This window comes from Gopherus flavomarginatus, chromosome 5, assembly GCF_025201925.1.
Source record: "Gopherus flavomarginatus isolate rGopFla2 chromosome 5, rGopFla2.mat.asm, whole genome shotgun sequence".
Classification (NCBI taxonomy): Eukaryota; Metazoa; Chordata; order Testudines; family Testudinidae; genus Gopherus; species Gopherus flavomarginatus.
In genome coordinates, this window is record NC_066621.1 from 66,235,123 (window position 1) to 66,251,592 (window position 16,470).

A 16,470-nucleotide genomic window follows, 5' to 3' on the forward strand; every position below is an offset into this window, starting at 1 on the left:
GCACCTGTGGCTAACAAGTTCTGACTTTGTTGTACAACCAAAGAGCCAACCATATTGTTTGCTCGATCATGTCATCATGCTTTTATTTTTAAATGAGAGATTAATGAATATTCTAGATAAACGTCTATATACTTTAGTGTTCATATTTAAATTAACAGATTTTAAATGAATACTATTAATGTTTGTAACATTGCTGATTGGTACCACCTCTTTAGTTTAATTACAAAATCAGGAGGGGAGAGGGGGGAGATGAAGCAGTTCATTCCAGATTCAGTACTGCATGAGAGAAATATAGCAGATCTCCTACCCCATCATACCTCAACTCCCTCCTTTTCACTGAAAGAGCAAATTACCTGCATGATGCTTCTTAACATTCTACACTTCCTAAGTCAAAATCCATACTGCTCCCCTTGATTACGGTACGCATAGCAGTAACACAACGGACCTCCTGTCATGGTAATAAACTGCCTTTTTAAAGCAGGTACAGCATGAAGAAGCTTTACAGTAAACAAGGGGCATTTACTAACTTCCATTGTTCAGTCTGTCTGTTCATAGTAATGTGGGTACAAATCTTAAAAGGAGAATTATTGCTTTTAACAAGATGAAAACCTTTGGAAACATGGCAAACATCCAACTTAACAAGGATCTAACTACCAGTTAAAATGACATACATTTTGATTTTCGAAACCCTAATTTGATTACTCAAGATGGTATCACTTCATTTTCACATCTCTTCATTATATTCTTTACAATTCTAAGGTCAAATGAATATATTAGCAGCTAAATAGGATCAAAACAGATAACTGGAAAACAAACCACACTGTATACAAGCATGTCCTATTTGGCCAATCAGTGGTGCACCCTGCTTTCCTGGTTGAAATTAAGGCACTGAGTGGCAGTTAAAGGATAAAAGAATTTAAAAAACCAAAACAAGACATTATCTGAGGAAAGAATGACATGTCTATTTCTTTTGGGCCCCAGCACGTACACAGTTTGAATGACTGAAAGTAAGGCATTTTGTTGGCAAACTTAAAGAACATGTTCTACTGTTTTGAGCCTATTACATTCGTTGTCTGAGTGGGACTAGTGGCACTATTAACTGTTAAGAAACTGGATGGGAGGGATGCTACAGAAGTATGTCTGAAGATCTAAAAGGCACCAAACAGAGAATAGCTCTGCCACTGCCAGTTCTAAAAATAACTATGTAAGCTGTGTTTAACACTGCATATAGTCTATTCACAATCATAAATCTTTGTTGACCAGAAGATAAAGTATAGTAGCTTTTCATTTAAACTCTCAGTTAATCAGGGGCCAGTTTAGTAAGAAATTTATTTTCACGTATGAGAAAATAACTGCAGTGTCTAACACAACTACACTTAAAGCAAAACTCGTCTATTATGCATTATTCTGGTTAACACTGAAGAAAACCTGTATAAACAAAAAGGGTTACCTCAAGATATATAGTTTACAATATGAAATCAACATATAAATGAATAAGATTTACTGAAAACAATGTAAAGTGTATTACAAAGATACATGAAACAACTTTAACCACAATATTTTCTCTGTGAAAAATACAACTATTAGTGAGATAAAATGTACAATTGAATTTTTTTTCCAAAAGAACAAACAAAAAACACAGTATAAAGGAAAATATTTTTCTTCAAAACAGGGAAAATAGTTAAGGTCATTGTCTTTCATTACAATATAATTTGACACAAAAAGCAGTCATCGGATTGCACCAACTCCATGTTCAGTCTCCTGAACATGATAATAGTAAAAGGAGTCCATAAAGCATAATTACATTTCTGAAATTTATGATGGCAATATTTGTATACAGAATTTGATGTCACACCAGCTCTGTTTACAAAATGCATAATACTCTAAATTTCATGGCCAGACAGAAATGCAAATATTAGTTTACTCCAGCCCTGACTCTTTTTGGTGTTCACCAGAGTCGGAAACAGCCATAGTATTTTAAGTGTTATCTCTATAGCAATAAAGAAAAAATTATACTTAGTGCATGCTTTATCATTTGTCAAAAACATTTCTGAAAATAAAACTAAGTTACCCAATAGTTTACAAAATACAAAAATCATTATTCAGGTTAAAATGTGGTGATGTTTATGTTTACTTCCATCTCTAAAAGACTCATTTCCTTGGCAGCATCACTTTTCCTTAGCAGGTGCCAAAGTACAAAGATCCATAAGAGAAATAAAATGCCTATGAATAAGAACATAGTCTGGTATTGTACGAGAATCAGAGTCTCTCTCTGAGCTTTCTTTTCCATCAGGTTAGTGCTGTAGAAAAATGTCAGATTCTGAAGAAAGTTTGTTATGAACACTTCTGCTGTACATGATTCAAAAGTTCACCAAACTTTTCAAAAAGATCCTCCACCCATTTTATATTTTTCATGCACAGCTGAACAATCTCCTCCTGTCCTAGATCTGCACTCTTTTTCTGAACAGAAGAAATCTATTTGAGAGAAAGAGAGAAAAAAACATATTAGCCTGCTCTGTTACTCATTTAAAATGTAGCATGAAGCTCATAAATACTTCCTTGATCCATATGCTAATATCTGCAAAGTGCTAGGAATTCTTAGCCAAGTTTTATTTGTCCAGGGCCGTTTCTTCTGCAGACATGGCTAGCTAAGGTCCAGGTCTATTATTCATTACTGAAGTGATCTAGTTAAAAAATATCAATCTAGGGTCTGATTTTCCAAGGTGCTAAACACCTTCAACTCCTGGTATCTTAAGAAATGTGTAGGAAAGGTCATAAGAAATGCCATAAATGTGAACAATGCCGTGTTAAAATATAAGATTCAATAATATAAATAAATGCTAAGATATTTTAAAATATATATATAAAAACATGCACAATTAAAAGGCAATACTATCTTATTTGCTAGAGTTTGATAACTAGTCTATAGTTTATGACAGAACTGTAACAATGCAATGCTGGCAGGAATAAAGACAGAACTTGTCAACTGATTTTCAGACTTGGCTTTAGGACACTTAAAGAGAAAGTATACAAATAATTAAAGATCTTAGTCTAAAAGAAAGTTCAAGCAATGAAGTACACTATTAAAAAACCTTGAATTTTTCTCCACAAACACAGCATGAAAAAATGTAAAAATAAAAAACAGTTGTGCCTTCTTTAGCAACATTAGGAAGAATGAACTTAAAAATGAATCATTATGAATACACAAATACGATTTTTTTAATATTAAGTCTAAACTATAATATATTCCCCCAGGAAAAATTTGTTAAAAACCATTTAAAAATGCTCTAGTGTACATAACATCAATACATCTATAAAAGAGGCAGGATATCAATAGTTAAGTCCTCACCAACCCTTGCAACCTTATTGTCCAGGGTTTCATGAACCATCAGAATTGAACTCCACTTCTCCTGCTGCAGATCCAATCTAGGGAAAACCCGACTTCCTTCCATGCTCCCTTCACACCATGTTTTTTCCCTCCCTCTCTCCCTTTTACCTTGTTACAAGATAGCCTAATGCTCATAGTATTTGTGCTACTCTCAGAGGTCCCCACAGTGCTGTGAACACTGGGCTTGCAGAACTGAGTGGTGATTTATTAGTCTGTTTGGAGGTGGAACCAAGGCTGTACATGGCCTAGGCATCTCTGAGAATGTGTGCATGTGTGTAAGGAACTCAATGCATTTGCATCCAGGCACTGGCACCAAAGGGATCTATTGGTAGTTGTGGCCTCTGTTCACCAAGGAAGATAAATCACAGGGAAACCTTGATATGCCATTGCCTTATGTAGAGGCAATGGGCTACCTCTTCTCTTATCCCTGACTCTCTGCACAGCCACAAACACCCCAATCTCAGGCTCTCCTTCCCCCACCTCAAAGCCACTTCCCTCCAGATCACCTACATGTCGGCTAAAATACCGCGTCTCCCAAAGTCCCATTCAGTCTATCCTTCAGCATCCCTATTCAAACCTTATGGGTCTCTGAAGGTGCCTCTAACCAACAGAGCACAATCGCATGCCTCTGGCTACCTAGCCTGCCTCACCAAGGGTTTGTGCAAAGCACAGGTGGTGAGACATGTCTTAAAACAGAAACAACTGCTGGTCTGAGCAGTTTTGTTAGTTCATCTTGATGGAACTCAATTAGGTCAATAAGCATATGTGTTTAATTAAAAAAAAAAAAGCCTTATGTCCAAAATGTTATCAGAATGTGTGTATGTGAGGATGCAATGTGTGTATGTTGGAGAGAAAGAGTGAGAGAGAAATTTGGAGTCTGTGGGGACTGTTTAGTCAGAGGAATTGAAGAACTGGTAGAAAAACAGAATATTTTTAAAAATTGGTGTTTTTACATGCTTCTTCTATTAAAGTTAATATTCTGCTAAAGAAGTTATATAGAAAATCCAGTTGTCCTAGGAAGAGTTACTGTCCCAAATATACAGATTAATTTCAATTACTAAAATACAAAGAGAAAATTTTAATCAAGTTATATGCTAATGCCAACACAGGCTTAACTGTGGAGTCACTTACAATACTTCCATAATATTCCCTTTTTTAACATATCACATTATGCAGAATAGAAAATCATCACCCACTAATGTCAGCTGTTGATCACCTTGACTTGGCTGTAATAGAATCATTACTTTGGTTGGGTTAAAAATCAGAAACACATTTAGCTGCCTCCTACTCATGTTTTGATAATGCTGTTATATAGAGATAATTTAACTTTCTGCACTACTTCTTAATTAATCTAAAAATAATGCCACATATAAGAAGCAGAACAAATACTCACCTCCTCTTTACATGTCAGATATATGTGGTATTTGTAATGATGGAGTGAGTGATACAAAGAGTACAACTGTATTTTTTCTGGATCTACAGTAAACTCCTGCAGAGAAAATAGTTATTTTTAAGCAAATTAATGATATTTGTTCTGAGATAGGCTTCTTATTACCAAATGTCAATTTTAGCAATTCAGAAACAAAAGGTAACTATCATCATGTCTGAAACTGCATCAAGAGATATGTGACACCAAAATTAGTATACCCTTACCCACTTTGTTTCTCATGTAAATTTAATGTCTTCTTTAAAGCTGGGTTTAATAGTTCTTTCAACCACTCTGAATACATGGAAGGTGTGTTAGCTTGCCATTTTTCAAGTATTACTGACATCTCTAAAAATAGCAAAAGATATAGCTATTTCTTGGTGTTCACTTAATCTACCAAATTCTGTATAGATTTTTGGAGAAGGGAAGATCTTTGTCTGAGGAACTGTGGAAAGAGCTTGCATATATTGCTGTGATAGTTTTTTCTTTCCAAAATTTACAAAAATATGTGGATATTCACTGGTTGGTGGCATCTCCTGATGTTAGCTAAAAGTGCTTTAGGTATGTCTTCCAGTATCCTGTCAAATCTAGTTCAGACTGTCCTGAAAAAGCCACAAAGATGAGTTATATGAATTTCTCTAATATTTCTTTTCAATATTCTTTTTAACAATAAGATATGAAACAACTTCTGTCACTGGAGATAAATGAGAAGCTACAACAAAGAATTAATTTATTTATATGCCTGGCCTATGACATGCCTTATGATCAAATTAAAGTTTCTCCAGTGGAAACATTTATTTTTCCATGTACTGTCTAGCAGCTATTGTACAGTTTACAGTAGAAATCTACATCAACTTTAAGTAAATGTTAATATTAAAGGCTAAACTGCCACCAGCTGCATGTAGGGGCAATATGGTGTTGTGCTCTGCCAGAAGCTGTCCTGTATTCCCCCTTGGCTCTGGTGGGAGAGTGATGGAGGGGGGAATGTACCCTGAACCAGACCTAGACCTGGTCTAACATTTTCCGGCTAGCACAGCTGTGCTGCCCGTTACACTACGGAGATGGGAGGGCCACCATCTAAGGCTGAGTCCATTCCCTCCTCTTGCCTGTGCAAGAGGGGGAGCAGCTGCTCCAAGGAGACTGTTTCATCCTGCTACCTGTGATGAGAGTAAATTGCACCGGGGAGTCAGAGGTTGCCTTATACCTCCTTAATTCTTTGCTTTGGCATACAGGACAGGCCATGATGGATATGTCTACATAGGAATAAAAGATCAGTGGCAACAGCTGTAGCTGGTCCAGGTCAGCTGACTTTGGCTTGTGGAACACAAGCTGTGGGGCTAAAAATTGCAGGCTCTCAGAGCTTGAGGTCCAGCCCAAGCTTGGAACATCTACATAGCCAACTTTTCAGCCCCAAAGCCAAGCCCTATTTCAGCTGACCTGGGCCAACTGTGGGTTTTTTTATCCCTGTGTAGATGTACTCAATGTGGCCCTACATACATTATTTACATATGCACATGATTGCCTTCAAGAATTGTGTGGAATATTATTTTAATACATGCACCATATTTTGCTTACCCATTTGGAATAAATTATGCAGAGTTGCCAAGTTTCTAGCTGCAGAAACTGAACATCCTTGCCCTGAGGCCCCACTCCTTCTCCAAGGCCCTGTCCCCACTCTCTCCGTCCCCCCTCTCTGTGTTGCTCACACTCCCTCACCCTCACTCACTCGCTCATTTTCACTGAGCTGGGGCAGGGGGTTCAGGAGCAGGAGGAGGTGATGGCTCTGGGCTGGGGCTGGGGATGAGGGGTTTGGGGTGTGGGAGGGGACTCCAGGCTGAGGCAAGGGATTGGACTGTGAGAGTACAGTCACTGGGCTGAGGGTGCAGGCTCCAGGGTGGAACCAGAAATGAGGGATTCAGGGTGTGTGAGGGGGCTCCAGGCTAGGGCAGGGGGGTTGGGTGCGGGAGGGGGTGAGGGCTCTGCCTGGGGATGTGGGCTTTGGGGTGGGGTGGGGCCGGGGATGAGGGATATGAGGTGCAGGAAGGGGGCTCGGGCTGGGGCAGGGGTGCAGGCTCTGGATGGTGCTTACCTCAGGTGGCTACCGGGAAGAGGCAACATGTCCGTCCAACTCCTAGGTGGAGGTGCGGCCTGGGGGCTCCGCACTGCTCCCACCCACAGGCACTGCCCCCGCAGCTCCCATTGGCTGGGAACTACAGCCAATGGAAGCTGCGGAGCCATTGCTTCGGGCGGGGGCAGTGTGCGGAACCCCTGTGGCCGCCCCTACGCCTAGGAGCTGGAGGGACATGCTGTCCGATTCCTGGGAGCCACCCAGAGTCGGGTAGGGAGCTTGTCAGCCCTGTGCCAACTGGACCTTTAATGGCCCTGTCAGCAGTGCTCACTGGAGCCGCCAGGGTCCCTTTTTGACCAGCTGTTCCAGTTGAAACTGGACATCCGGCAACCCAATATCTAATTTAATAATAAAAGGAATAATAATAAGGTTTAATAATAAAAGGAAACAGGTCACCAAGACAAGTGATTTAATATGCTGTAGATTTCAAACTAATCATTATTTTCAAAATTACTTAATTATTAAATATGTTTACAATTTTATCTTTTTTATACATTTGCAAAAAAAATAATTACCAACAAAATGCAATCCAATCTGTCATGCTAGAAATAAGATGGCAGCAGCGATGAATCTTCTAAACACTTACGTGTGCTAACTTAGTGGTTGATTTAGAAGTCCTCAGTGTTTTCTTGTTGTAAGCTTTACCATTCATTCTGATTTTAGAAAGAGCAGCTCCTCCACTTTTTGTTTTAGAATCGCGAGTGATTACTGTCAGTTCAGGAAAGTTTTCCAAAGCACTCTTAAACAGAGCATAAAAGCAAAAAGGATTCTGAATCATGCAAAAATTCCACCAAAAGAGAATTTCTCAATCAATCAGACTGCTGAAAACTTGACCATTATTTTCAGAGAAGTTAAAAAAGTGAAAGCAATCAATCATAAAATATTTTACATACAAATCTAAAAGCCTCACTCAGTCAATCAGCTATAAGACAGCAACATAAAAAATACAGACACACACACAAAAGTGACTTTTTTTGACTGGCTTTAAAAGTAATGTCTCAAGGGAATCAGGCCCTTTCTCATATCACAGTTGTCACCTTTGTGTTCATTCATTAAAAAAAACAAACTAGCAAGAAATCCAGCAGGCAATTTTGATTGCTTACAATTCTCTATTTGACTTTGCATTCTATCGCTCCTTCCATCCAAGAATCTGTAAGCGTTTTTAAAATATCAATAAATTAGGCCTCAATACACCTATGAAGTAGGGAAGCATTATCATCTTCATTTTACAGATGGGGAAATTGAGTCACAGAGAAGTTTTACAGCAATGCACCTCAGTGTCACACAGCCAGTCTATCAGATCCAAGAATAAAACCCAGACTTCTGACTGTTAGTCCTGTACTTAAGCTATCAGACTACTCACTATTTTCTCTACGCTGCTCAGAAAGGAAAACACACCCAATCTCATTAACAAATTTGTTATCCAACAATAGTTGGGAATATTTCAAAAATAAACTTTCCTGTTTTAGACAACAGTGTACACCATTGCAGGAGGATAAATTTGCATTGTAATTAAAGTTACTGTAATATAGGTCCTCTGAATTAACAGAGTTAAATTCTCAATTTGCCCCCAAAATGCGAGGTAGTCTTTTGACAGGACTTAATCTCACTGAAAGAACAGTTTGAATACTGCAAATGGTTTAAGATGTGGGAACTCTATTTATTTTAAATTGAAAACCTCATCAAGGGCTGTCTTTGTTTAACTCCCCTCCACATCTGCACACAAAAATCTGAACTTTGACATCAGTTCAAAAATTTAATACAATTTTGAGAACTGACAATTAAGAAAGTTTTAAATGAATACATTGGTTAGTCAGAGGGTGCACGTGAATGAAAAATAAGTCAGAGGGAGACAAACACAAAGCACTGTCTGTTACTAGAAAATTGGAATGGGGGAGGGGGAGGTCAGTAAAGAGCAAGCCCTTACAAACTTTAAGATTAAAGAAGGAAATAGTAGTAGCTAGATAGCCAAAGGGGTCTGAGATATCCTCTAAAGTGTCAAAAACAAAAACAAAAAAACACCCAATCCCTTCACATAGGTCCATTCCTTGACCTAAACTTCTTTAAATGAAAACAACCCCCCCCCCGAAAATCCTAATTAAGATTTAGAATGCCTTCTTCTTTCCCCTCCTTCCCAAGTCTATTAGCAGCATCTGAAGCCGCCCTAATTGCTGACACCCAACTAATTCCATATGTCCCACATTTTTTTCACATGGATTTTATTAATCATAACATTTGATTTCCAGGTGAAGCAGTGAGGTACATCCATCATAAAAAAACCCTGAACTCTCTACAGGGTATAGAAATAATGTATTGCTGTGGCATGCTATTTTGTTTTGATTCCCTTTTTAAATGAGGATCTGTCCATCCCATTTTATACAGGGGCACCAAAAAGCTGTAAAACAGTAGCGACTTTTGGGCACTCTTGATCTGAGTTAGTCAAACTACTGACTCAGAGGTGAATGGCAATTATATGTAGCAGTTCCCCACCCTTCAGTTCCCCTTTTTGTAACATGCTTTAGAAGGTCTCTGTATCCAATTCCCAAAACAAACAGTACAAAAGAGACAATTAATTAATTCCCTTGATAGTGGAATGCAAAGGACTGTATGAGTAGAGACACTCAACTGTCCTTTAAGTTCAGATAATGGGAGCTCTAGAACAAAACCTAAAGTGAAACACAGTAACTATCCTTAGCTGCACGTGTTCTCGTTAATTAAGAAAGCTTTTGAAAGTATCCTTCAGGCCCCTGTTGTAGTAGTACTGCCAATACCACATGTTCAAAAACCATGAGGCCCAAAAAAATATATGCAATTGGCATTAAATTCCACACCATTTAAAAAAATACCATTTAATTTTTTTTAGTTGCCTTCTGATATATTTTAGGATTCATGTTTTCAAACTTTTCTCTGCAAACACAAGGGTTAGAAACTTTTTTGAAGTGAAAGCTGAGATTCTCATGTAATCACATGAATCCAAGAGCTGGAGCTTTAAGAAAAGTATCAAATATTGCAAGACTTGCGATGAAATCATGACTGCTGGTAACACTGCAGCTGGCTCCAAAAAATGCAAGCTCCCTCCCCGAAATGTTGCTGCTGCTGCTTTACTTAGAGCATGTGACAGTGATACTTTGGATTCTTGAAACAACTACCCTAACACAGAATCTTCATCTAGAAGATGGAATCACTGCAGTGTTAAATTAACATTTAAGCCTTATCTATACCAGAAAATTATACCGATTTTAATAGTAAACTGGTTTATAATTAAATTGGTGCACCCCCTAATGCAGATATTCTTACTTGGTTTAAGAGAGCCTTAAGGTCAGTAAGGAGAGGTATTAATAGTCTCATTTTAAAGACAGAGAAACTAAGTTAAGAGAGGTTAAGTAACTTGGCCAAGGACATGCAGTTAAGTGAAGAGGCAGGATTAGAATTTAGAGGTCCCAGCTCCCAACCCAGTACTCGTTCCTCTGTATCACTTGCTGGTATAGCTATATGCTGGCAGAACCCCTTAGTGGAGACACAACATAAACCAACAAAAGGAGTTCAGCTGGCATATAGCTACATTACCTCCCTGAATGACATTAGCTATGCCAAAAGAAGCACTTTTCCGCTGGCACAGTTGCATCTACACTGGGAGTTTTGTCAGTATATCTATGTCTGCAAGAGTATGTAATTTTCTCACACCCCTAGCTGACATAGCTATGCTGGCAAAGCTTTGTAGAACAGGCTAAGCCTTAAGCCTTAGTTAATTTCATGGGGAAAGGGTACCTATAGTTCATCTTCAGAGAAGGGTTTGGATGTATAGAATTTCACATGAAAGATGTGTTGTCACTATATTTGCAACAAATGGCACTAGATGTCATCATTCTGCTATAGATACATCTATAGATCTCCAGCAAAGCATGAGAACATTTCTGAGACACACACTAACTAAATCGTGGTGTATTTTATTTTTACTAACTTCAGTTTTGCATTATGTGTTAAATGAATAACACCTTTTGCAAAAATGTATAATTATTTTAACAAATAATTTTTTAAAAAGTTCCATTGTATTATGTAATATCTTACTTTCATCCAGAGACAATATATTCATTTAACTGAATATGTTTCTTTACTTGCATAAATTACTACATTGCTCAGGGAAATGTGACTATAACAAATTACAGGAAAGAATCTGGCATACAGTTGGACTTACTGCTACCAGAAATTAAGGGGTTAAAATGTTCAAATTAAAACTAATGGTGCCTTATATAGTCTACAGATGATAAGATGAACTTTTTAATGAACAGTTACAGAATTCAAGGACTCTCCTATCAAGACTCCTACAGTTTCCAGGCACCTGGTACTGTGTCCCTGAAAACAAAATGTGCTTAATTAGTGTTTTAACAGATTAGTTACTTTTCCCTTAGTAACAATCTCAGGAGGAAACTAAAAATCCATGTGCAAAAGAGACAGTTGTATTCTGGTACTAGTCAGCTCAAGCGACCAAAATGTAGACTAGTCATAGCAGCAGCCTTCAAGTTAAGAAAAATGACTCCACCAGATTGTTTTTCCCTCCGTGAGTCTAATTTTCTACCTGTTATAGAATTCTCTGTAGAGTTTCATGGCATTCTCTGAATTTCAGTCTTATGCCAGGAAGCCCTGCCTCATCCGTCACTGGCTCAACGCTATTGTCTATTAATATGGAGTAGAACAGACTTCAAACAGGAGCACTGACCCAAAACAGGACTAGTTTTGAATTGGAAGGAGGAGGAGGAAAATACTAGTCATTTCCATGTTCTGGTGGGTCAAGAGGACAAGCTATAAATCGGACTTGCTCAGTGGAAAGAGCCAGATGACTTTGAATGGTGAGTATTTTATAGAAAATGAAACTTCCAAGAAATGAAGCACAATTGATGTTAACTAACAATGCTATTCTGAACAACATTTGTAATAAGTCTAATAAATTACCAAACACGTACATTGTTGAGTTGTATCTAAAAGACAGAGTTAACTTACAGAGATGAAACTAACAAAGAAAGTATAGTTTAATTTTGTTTACTGAAATAAGATAATAACCCGACAGAGTGGGATTTTATAGCTGTTAGAACTGTGAAGAAAAGTGTATAGACAAAGCTGCTGATTTGATTATTGATTGGTGATTTTACTGTATGATTTGGTTTGCAATTCTAAACTCAAATATCCCATATTGTCCATTTCCATTTTAATTAATATATAATTACTATACACAGTTATCAGTACAGAGTATTAAAAAGTATGCAGAAATGATGGTGCTCCTGAGTAACCAATGCATTTCCATCTTTTACTTGTTGTTTGCCTAGTCTGAATCTCCAACACTTGAACTACTCATTTTTATCAACATTATTATAAAAACAGGCTTTCTTGTTCTAAATAATGGATTAAACTGGATTTTAAAAGTATGTAACCTATGTGGTATCAAACCAATAGAGATGTTCATGGTAGGAAATTAGCCTTTCATTACTACAAAATTGCTAACACAGACGTGATACAGGCTTGTACTTCTGTACTAGAAATATAGACATACCAAACAAAATGAGCCATTTTACAAACATAAGCCCTGATCCTGCAATCTGATCCATGTGGGCAGATCCTTCCATACAGATCAAGCTGTAGGACTGGGCCTACATTATCTGATTTAAGAGACATAATTTATTTTCTTTTATTGGGTGAACAGAAAGCAAAAGCTTCTTTATACAGCTGGAATTTGTAACACGATCTAGGGAGTAAGTGGATATAATATTATATAACTGTGACAATCTTGTGCATGCTAAAGATGCTTTTCTTCTAACTGGGTGTAATGATTAGCTACAGAAGTATTAGCACAGTGGGAATCAAACTGGCATTATGTCCCTAACTCTCACTGTAAAAACAACAACAACAAAATAAAAATGGAGGCTCAGAGTCAGTTAAACAGACCATTTGTATTTATTATGAAAAGTATCAGAGAGATTTAGACACCCTCCAGGAGCTTTGCTGTTGCCATGAGGGAGCCACAGAGGGCTACTGGGAAGATAGGAGCAGGAACTACTGCTTCTGCAGGGAATAGCTTTTCAGTAGTGATGAGATGGGGAGGTAATTAACCCTCTTGTCCCAAAGTCCTAGATTAACAAAGAGAGGAAAACAGGACTGGTGCCTACAACAGGGTGGATAAAAATTAATTAAAAATACCTATTTTTAAAAATTTTTAATTAAATACATTTATCTTTTAAAATATAAACCTATTTAAATTAAATCTGAAAATTATTACAGCCCATGTTAAGGTTTAAATTTAGTAGAATCTATTAAAATAATCTAAATTAAACTAAAAACTATACTAAGCAGCATATGTTTGCTGCGAAAGTTTTGAAGAAAGTCAAACCACTGAACAGGCAGAAGTCACTGGCTAACACCTGGAAACGGAGTTTGATGATGGGGACAGGGAGAGCTCAGTGGTTTGCGCATTGGTTGCTAAACCCAGGGTCATGAGTTCAATCAGAGGGGGCCATTTAGGGATGGGGCAAAAATCTGTCTGGGGATTGGTCCTGCTTTGAGCAGGGGGTTGGACTAGATGACCTCCTGAGGTCCCTTCCAACCCTGACATTCTATGTTGAATCTATGATGCGCCGCTAAATCAGCGTTTGCCAGCAGTAGCCTCTTTTGCACATGCAGAGTGTATATTTACTTATTTTCACTTTAACTAGTTCAGTTTAATGACTGTTCTTCAAAGTTAAGAAACACATTGGGAGATGAAAAGGCTAAAAGCTTGTCTTCCTCTTCCAATTGATGAATAAAACTGTGTGAGAGAAGATGAGATCTCTTAGTTCTAAAGTCTTGATGGACACGTGACCAGAAACAATTAGTTCAATTCACTAATTACAGATAATAGTATTTTTGATAAATCAGTTTTAATTTTCTGCATGTTATAGGGATAGTTTGACAAGATCTTTTTTTCTTATGCAGCCAGCAAATTTATGTTAAAGTATTTTAACTAATAAAAGAACAATTTGAACTCTTGTGTTTGTACATTTGTAAAAATTCCAATTTCTCCAAATAAAACTTGACAAAAACCAAGAGTAAAAAACAACTCCAAACACTCCATCATCTAGTAAATAAGAAATGCGTCATTCTAACATAATAAAAAAGTGAAAAAGAAGAATCTAAATAAATGTATGTAAAGCTATATAACAGCTTAAATAAAGGTGTATAGATATCCTCTTGGTTAGCAAAAAGGACATACACAGATGTAAATCAACATGTTTTAATGGCTACCTACCAATGCAAATAAACCCTTCTTTAGGAAACTGACTGGAAAGTGAAACTACAAAACAAGATTAAAAGTGATGATTTAAATCAATCCACCCTAGTCAACAATGCCTTCATCCCTGGAACAGAAAGCCATGATGACACCCACAAAATAGGCAGGGAAAATGTTAGGAAATAAACATCCCTTATGAGGGCTGTCAAGTGATCAAAAAAATTAAGTGTGATTAATTGCACTGTTAAACAATTTACATAAATATTTGTGGATGTTTTCCGCATTTTCAAATATATTGATTTCAGTTACAACACAGAACACAAAGTGTACACTGCTCAGTTTATATTTATTTTTTATTACAAATATTTGCACTGTAAAAATAAAAATACTACTTCTTCAGCCACTCAGACAAACAAGTTTGTTTACATTTGCAGGAGATAACACTGCCCGCTTCTTGTTTACAACGTCACCTGAAAGCAAGAATAGGCATTCGCATGGCACAGTTGTAGCCAGCGTTGCACGGTATTTAAGTGCCAGATGCGCTAAAGATTCACATGTCCCTTCATGCTTCAACCACCATTCCAGAGAATGTGCTTCCATGCTGATGATGAGTTCTGCTAGATAACGATCCAAAGCAATGCAGACCAACTCATGTTCATTTTCATCATCTGAGTCAGACGCCACCAGCAGAAAGTTGATTTTCTTTTTGGGTGGTTTGGGTTCTGTCGTTTCTGCATGGGAGCGTTGCTCTTTGAAGACTTCTGAAAGCATGCTCCACACCTCATCCCTCTCAGATTTTGGAAGGCACTTCAGATTCTTAAAATCTTAGGTCGAGTGCTGTAGCTACCTTTAGAAATCTCACATTGGTACCTTCTTTGCGTTTTGTCAAATCTGCAGTGAAAGTGTTCTTAAAACGAACAACATGGTGGGGTCATCATCCGAGACTGCTATAACATGAAATATATGGCAGAATACGGGTAAAACACAGAGCAGGAGACATACAATTCTCCCCCAAGGAGTTCAGTCACAAGTTTAATTAATGCATTTTTTTTTAACGAGCATCATCAGCACGGAAGCATGTCCTCTGAAATGGTAGCCAAAGCATGAAGGGACATACAAATGTTTAGCATATCTGGCACGTAAATACACCTCTACCCTGATAAAACGCTGTCCTTGGGAGTCAAAAAACTTTACTGTGTTATAGGTGAAACGGCATTATATCGAACTTGCTTTGATCCACCAGAGCATGCAGCCCTGCCCCCAGAGCGCTGCTTTACCGTGTTATATCCGAATTCATGTTATATCGGGTCGTGTTATATCAGGGCAGAGGTGTATCTTGCAATATTGACTACAAATGTGCCACACAAATGTCTGTTCTCACTTTCAAGTGACATTATAAACAAAAAGCAGGCAGCATTATCTCCTGTAAATGTAAATATATTTGTTTGTCTTAGCAATTGGCTGAACAAGAAATAGGACTGAGTGGACCTATTGGCTCTAAAGTTCTAGGTTGCTTTGTTTCTGAGTGCAGTTATGTAACAACAACAAAAATCTACATTTGTAAGCTGCCCTTTCACAATAAAGCATTTTTACAGTGCAAATATTTGTAATAAAAAATAATATACAGTGACCACTGTACACTTTATATTCTGTGTTGTAACGGAAATCAATATATTTGAAAATGTAGAAAAATATCCAAAAATATTTAATAAATTTCAATTGGTATTCTATTGTTTAACAGTGTATTTAAAACGGAGATTAATCAACAGCCCTATCCCTTATTATTTTTAGCATAAGGGGGAAAAAATGACACTGATATTTACCCTTGCTCTCTTCCTCATACAGACACGTATGCACTCAGCCCCAGAGATAGGCAGGTGGTAGGGATGGAATAAAAAACTCTCCAAAAAAGTGCCCCAGTCCTGTGGGCAGGAGCAGATTCAAGAAGGTAGGGCAGGACAGCTGCAGCCAGTTTCACTGATGCTGGAAACTGCCTGCAGGATGCAGGAAACAGGATTTTATCTCCCGGACTTTGTCTGCTGTCTACAGATAGGGCTGATATAGTGCTTCTTTCTTCATAGATTTTGGGGCCAAAAGAGATCATTATGATCATCTAGTCTTAGCCCATCCATAACGCAGGTCACCGGATTTGACCCAGTGATGCTCTGTTCTGCTGAAGCACCAAGTGTAAGAAAAGAAGTGGGACTGTGTCTTACCAGCTCCATTTTAAACCCCTGTTGTGATTGAGCTGGGAAAGGAGAGAGAGAGGGGCA

At 37.8% G+C, this 16,470-nt stretch overlaps 1 protein-coding gene across 7 annotated transcripts in view; it reads right to left on the reverse strand.

The window, feature by feature from the left end:
- Positions 1 to 1,311: 1,311 nt before the first annotated feature.
- Positions 1,312 to 16,470, reverse strand: part of QSER1 (glutamine and serine rich 1) — a 78,207-nt gene continuing 63,048 nt past the window's right edge. For 2 of the 7 annotated variants that reach the window (XM_050954997.1, XM_050954993.1), the window contains exons 11-13: positions 7,529 to 7,711; positions 4,782 to 4,877; positions 1,312 to 2,475 (exon numbers count right to left, since the gene is read on the reverse strand). In XM_050954997.1, the coding sequence (XP_050810954.1) occupies positions 2,335 to 2,475; positions 4,782 to 4,877; positions 7,529 to 7,711 (420 nt within the window). In that variant the 3' untranslated portion in view covers positions 1,312 to 2,334. The other 5 variants (XM_050954992.1, XM_050954994.1, XM_050954995.1 and 2 more) reach the window with 5 other exon arrangements.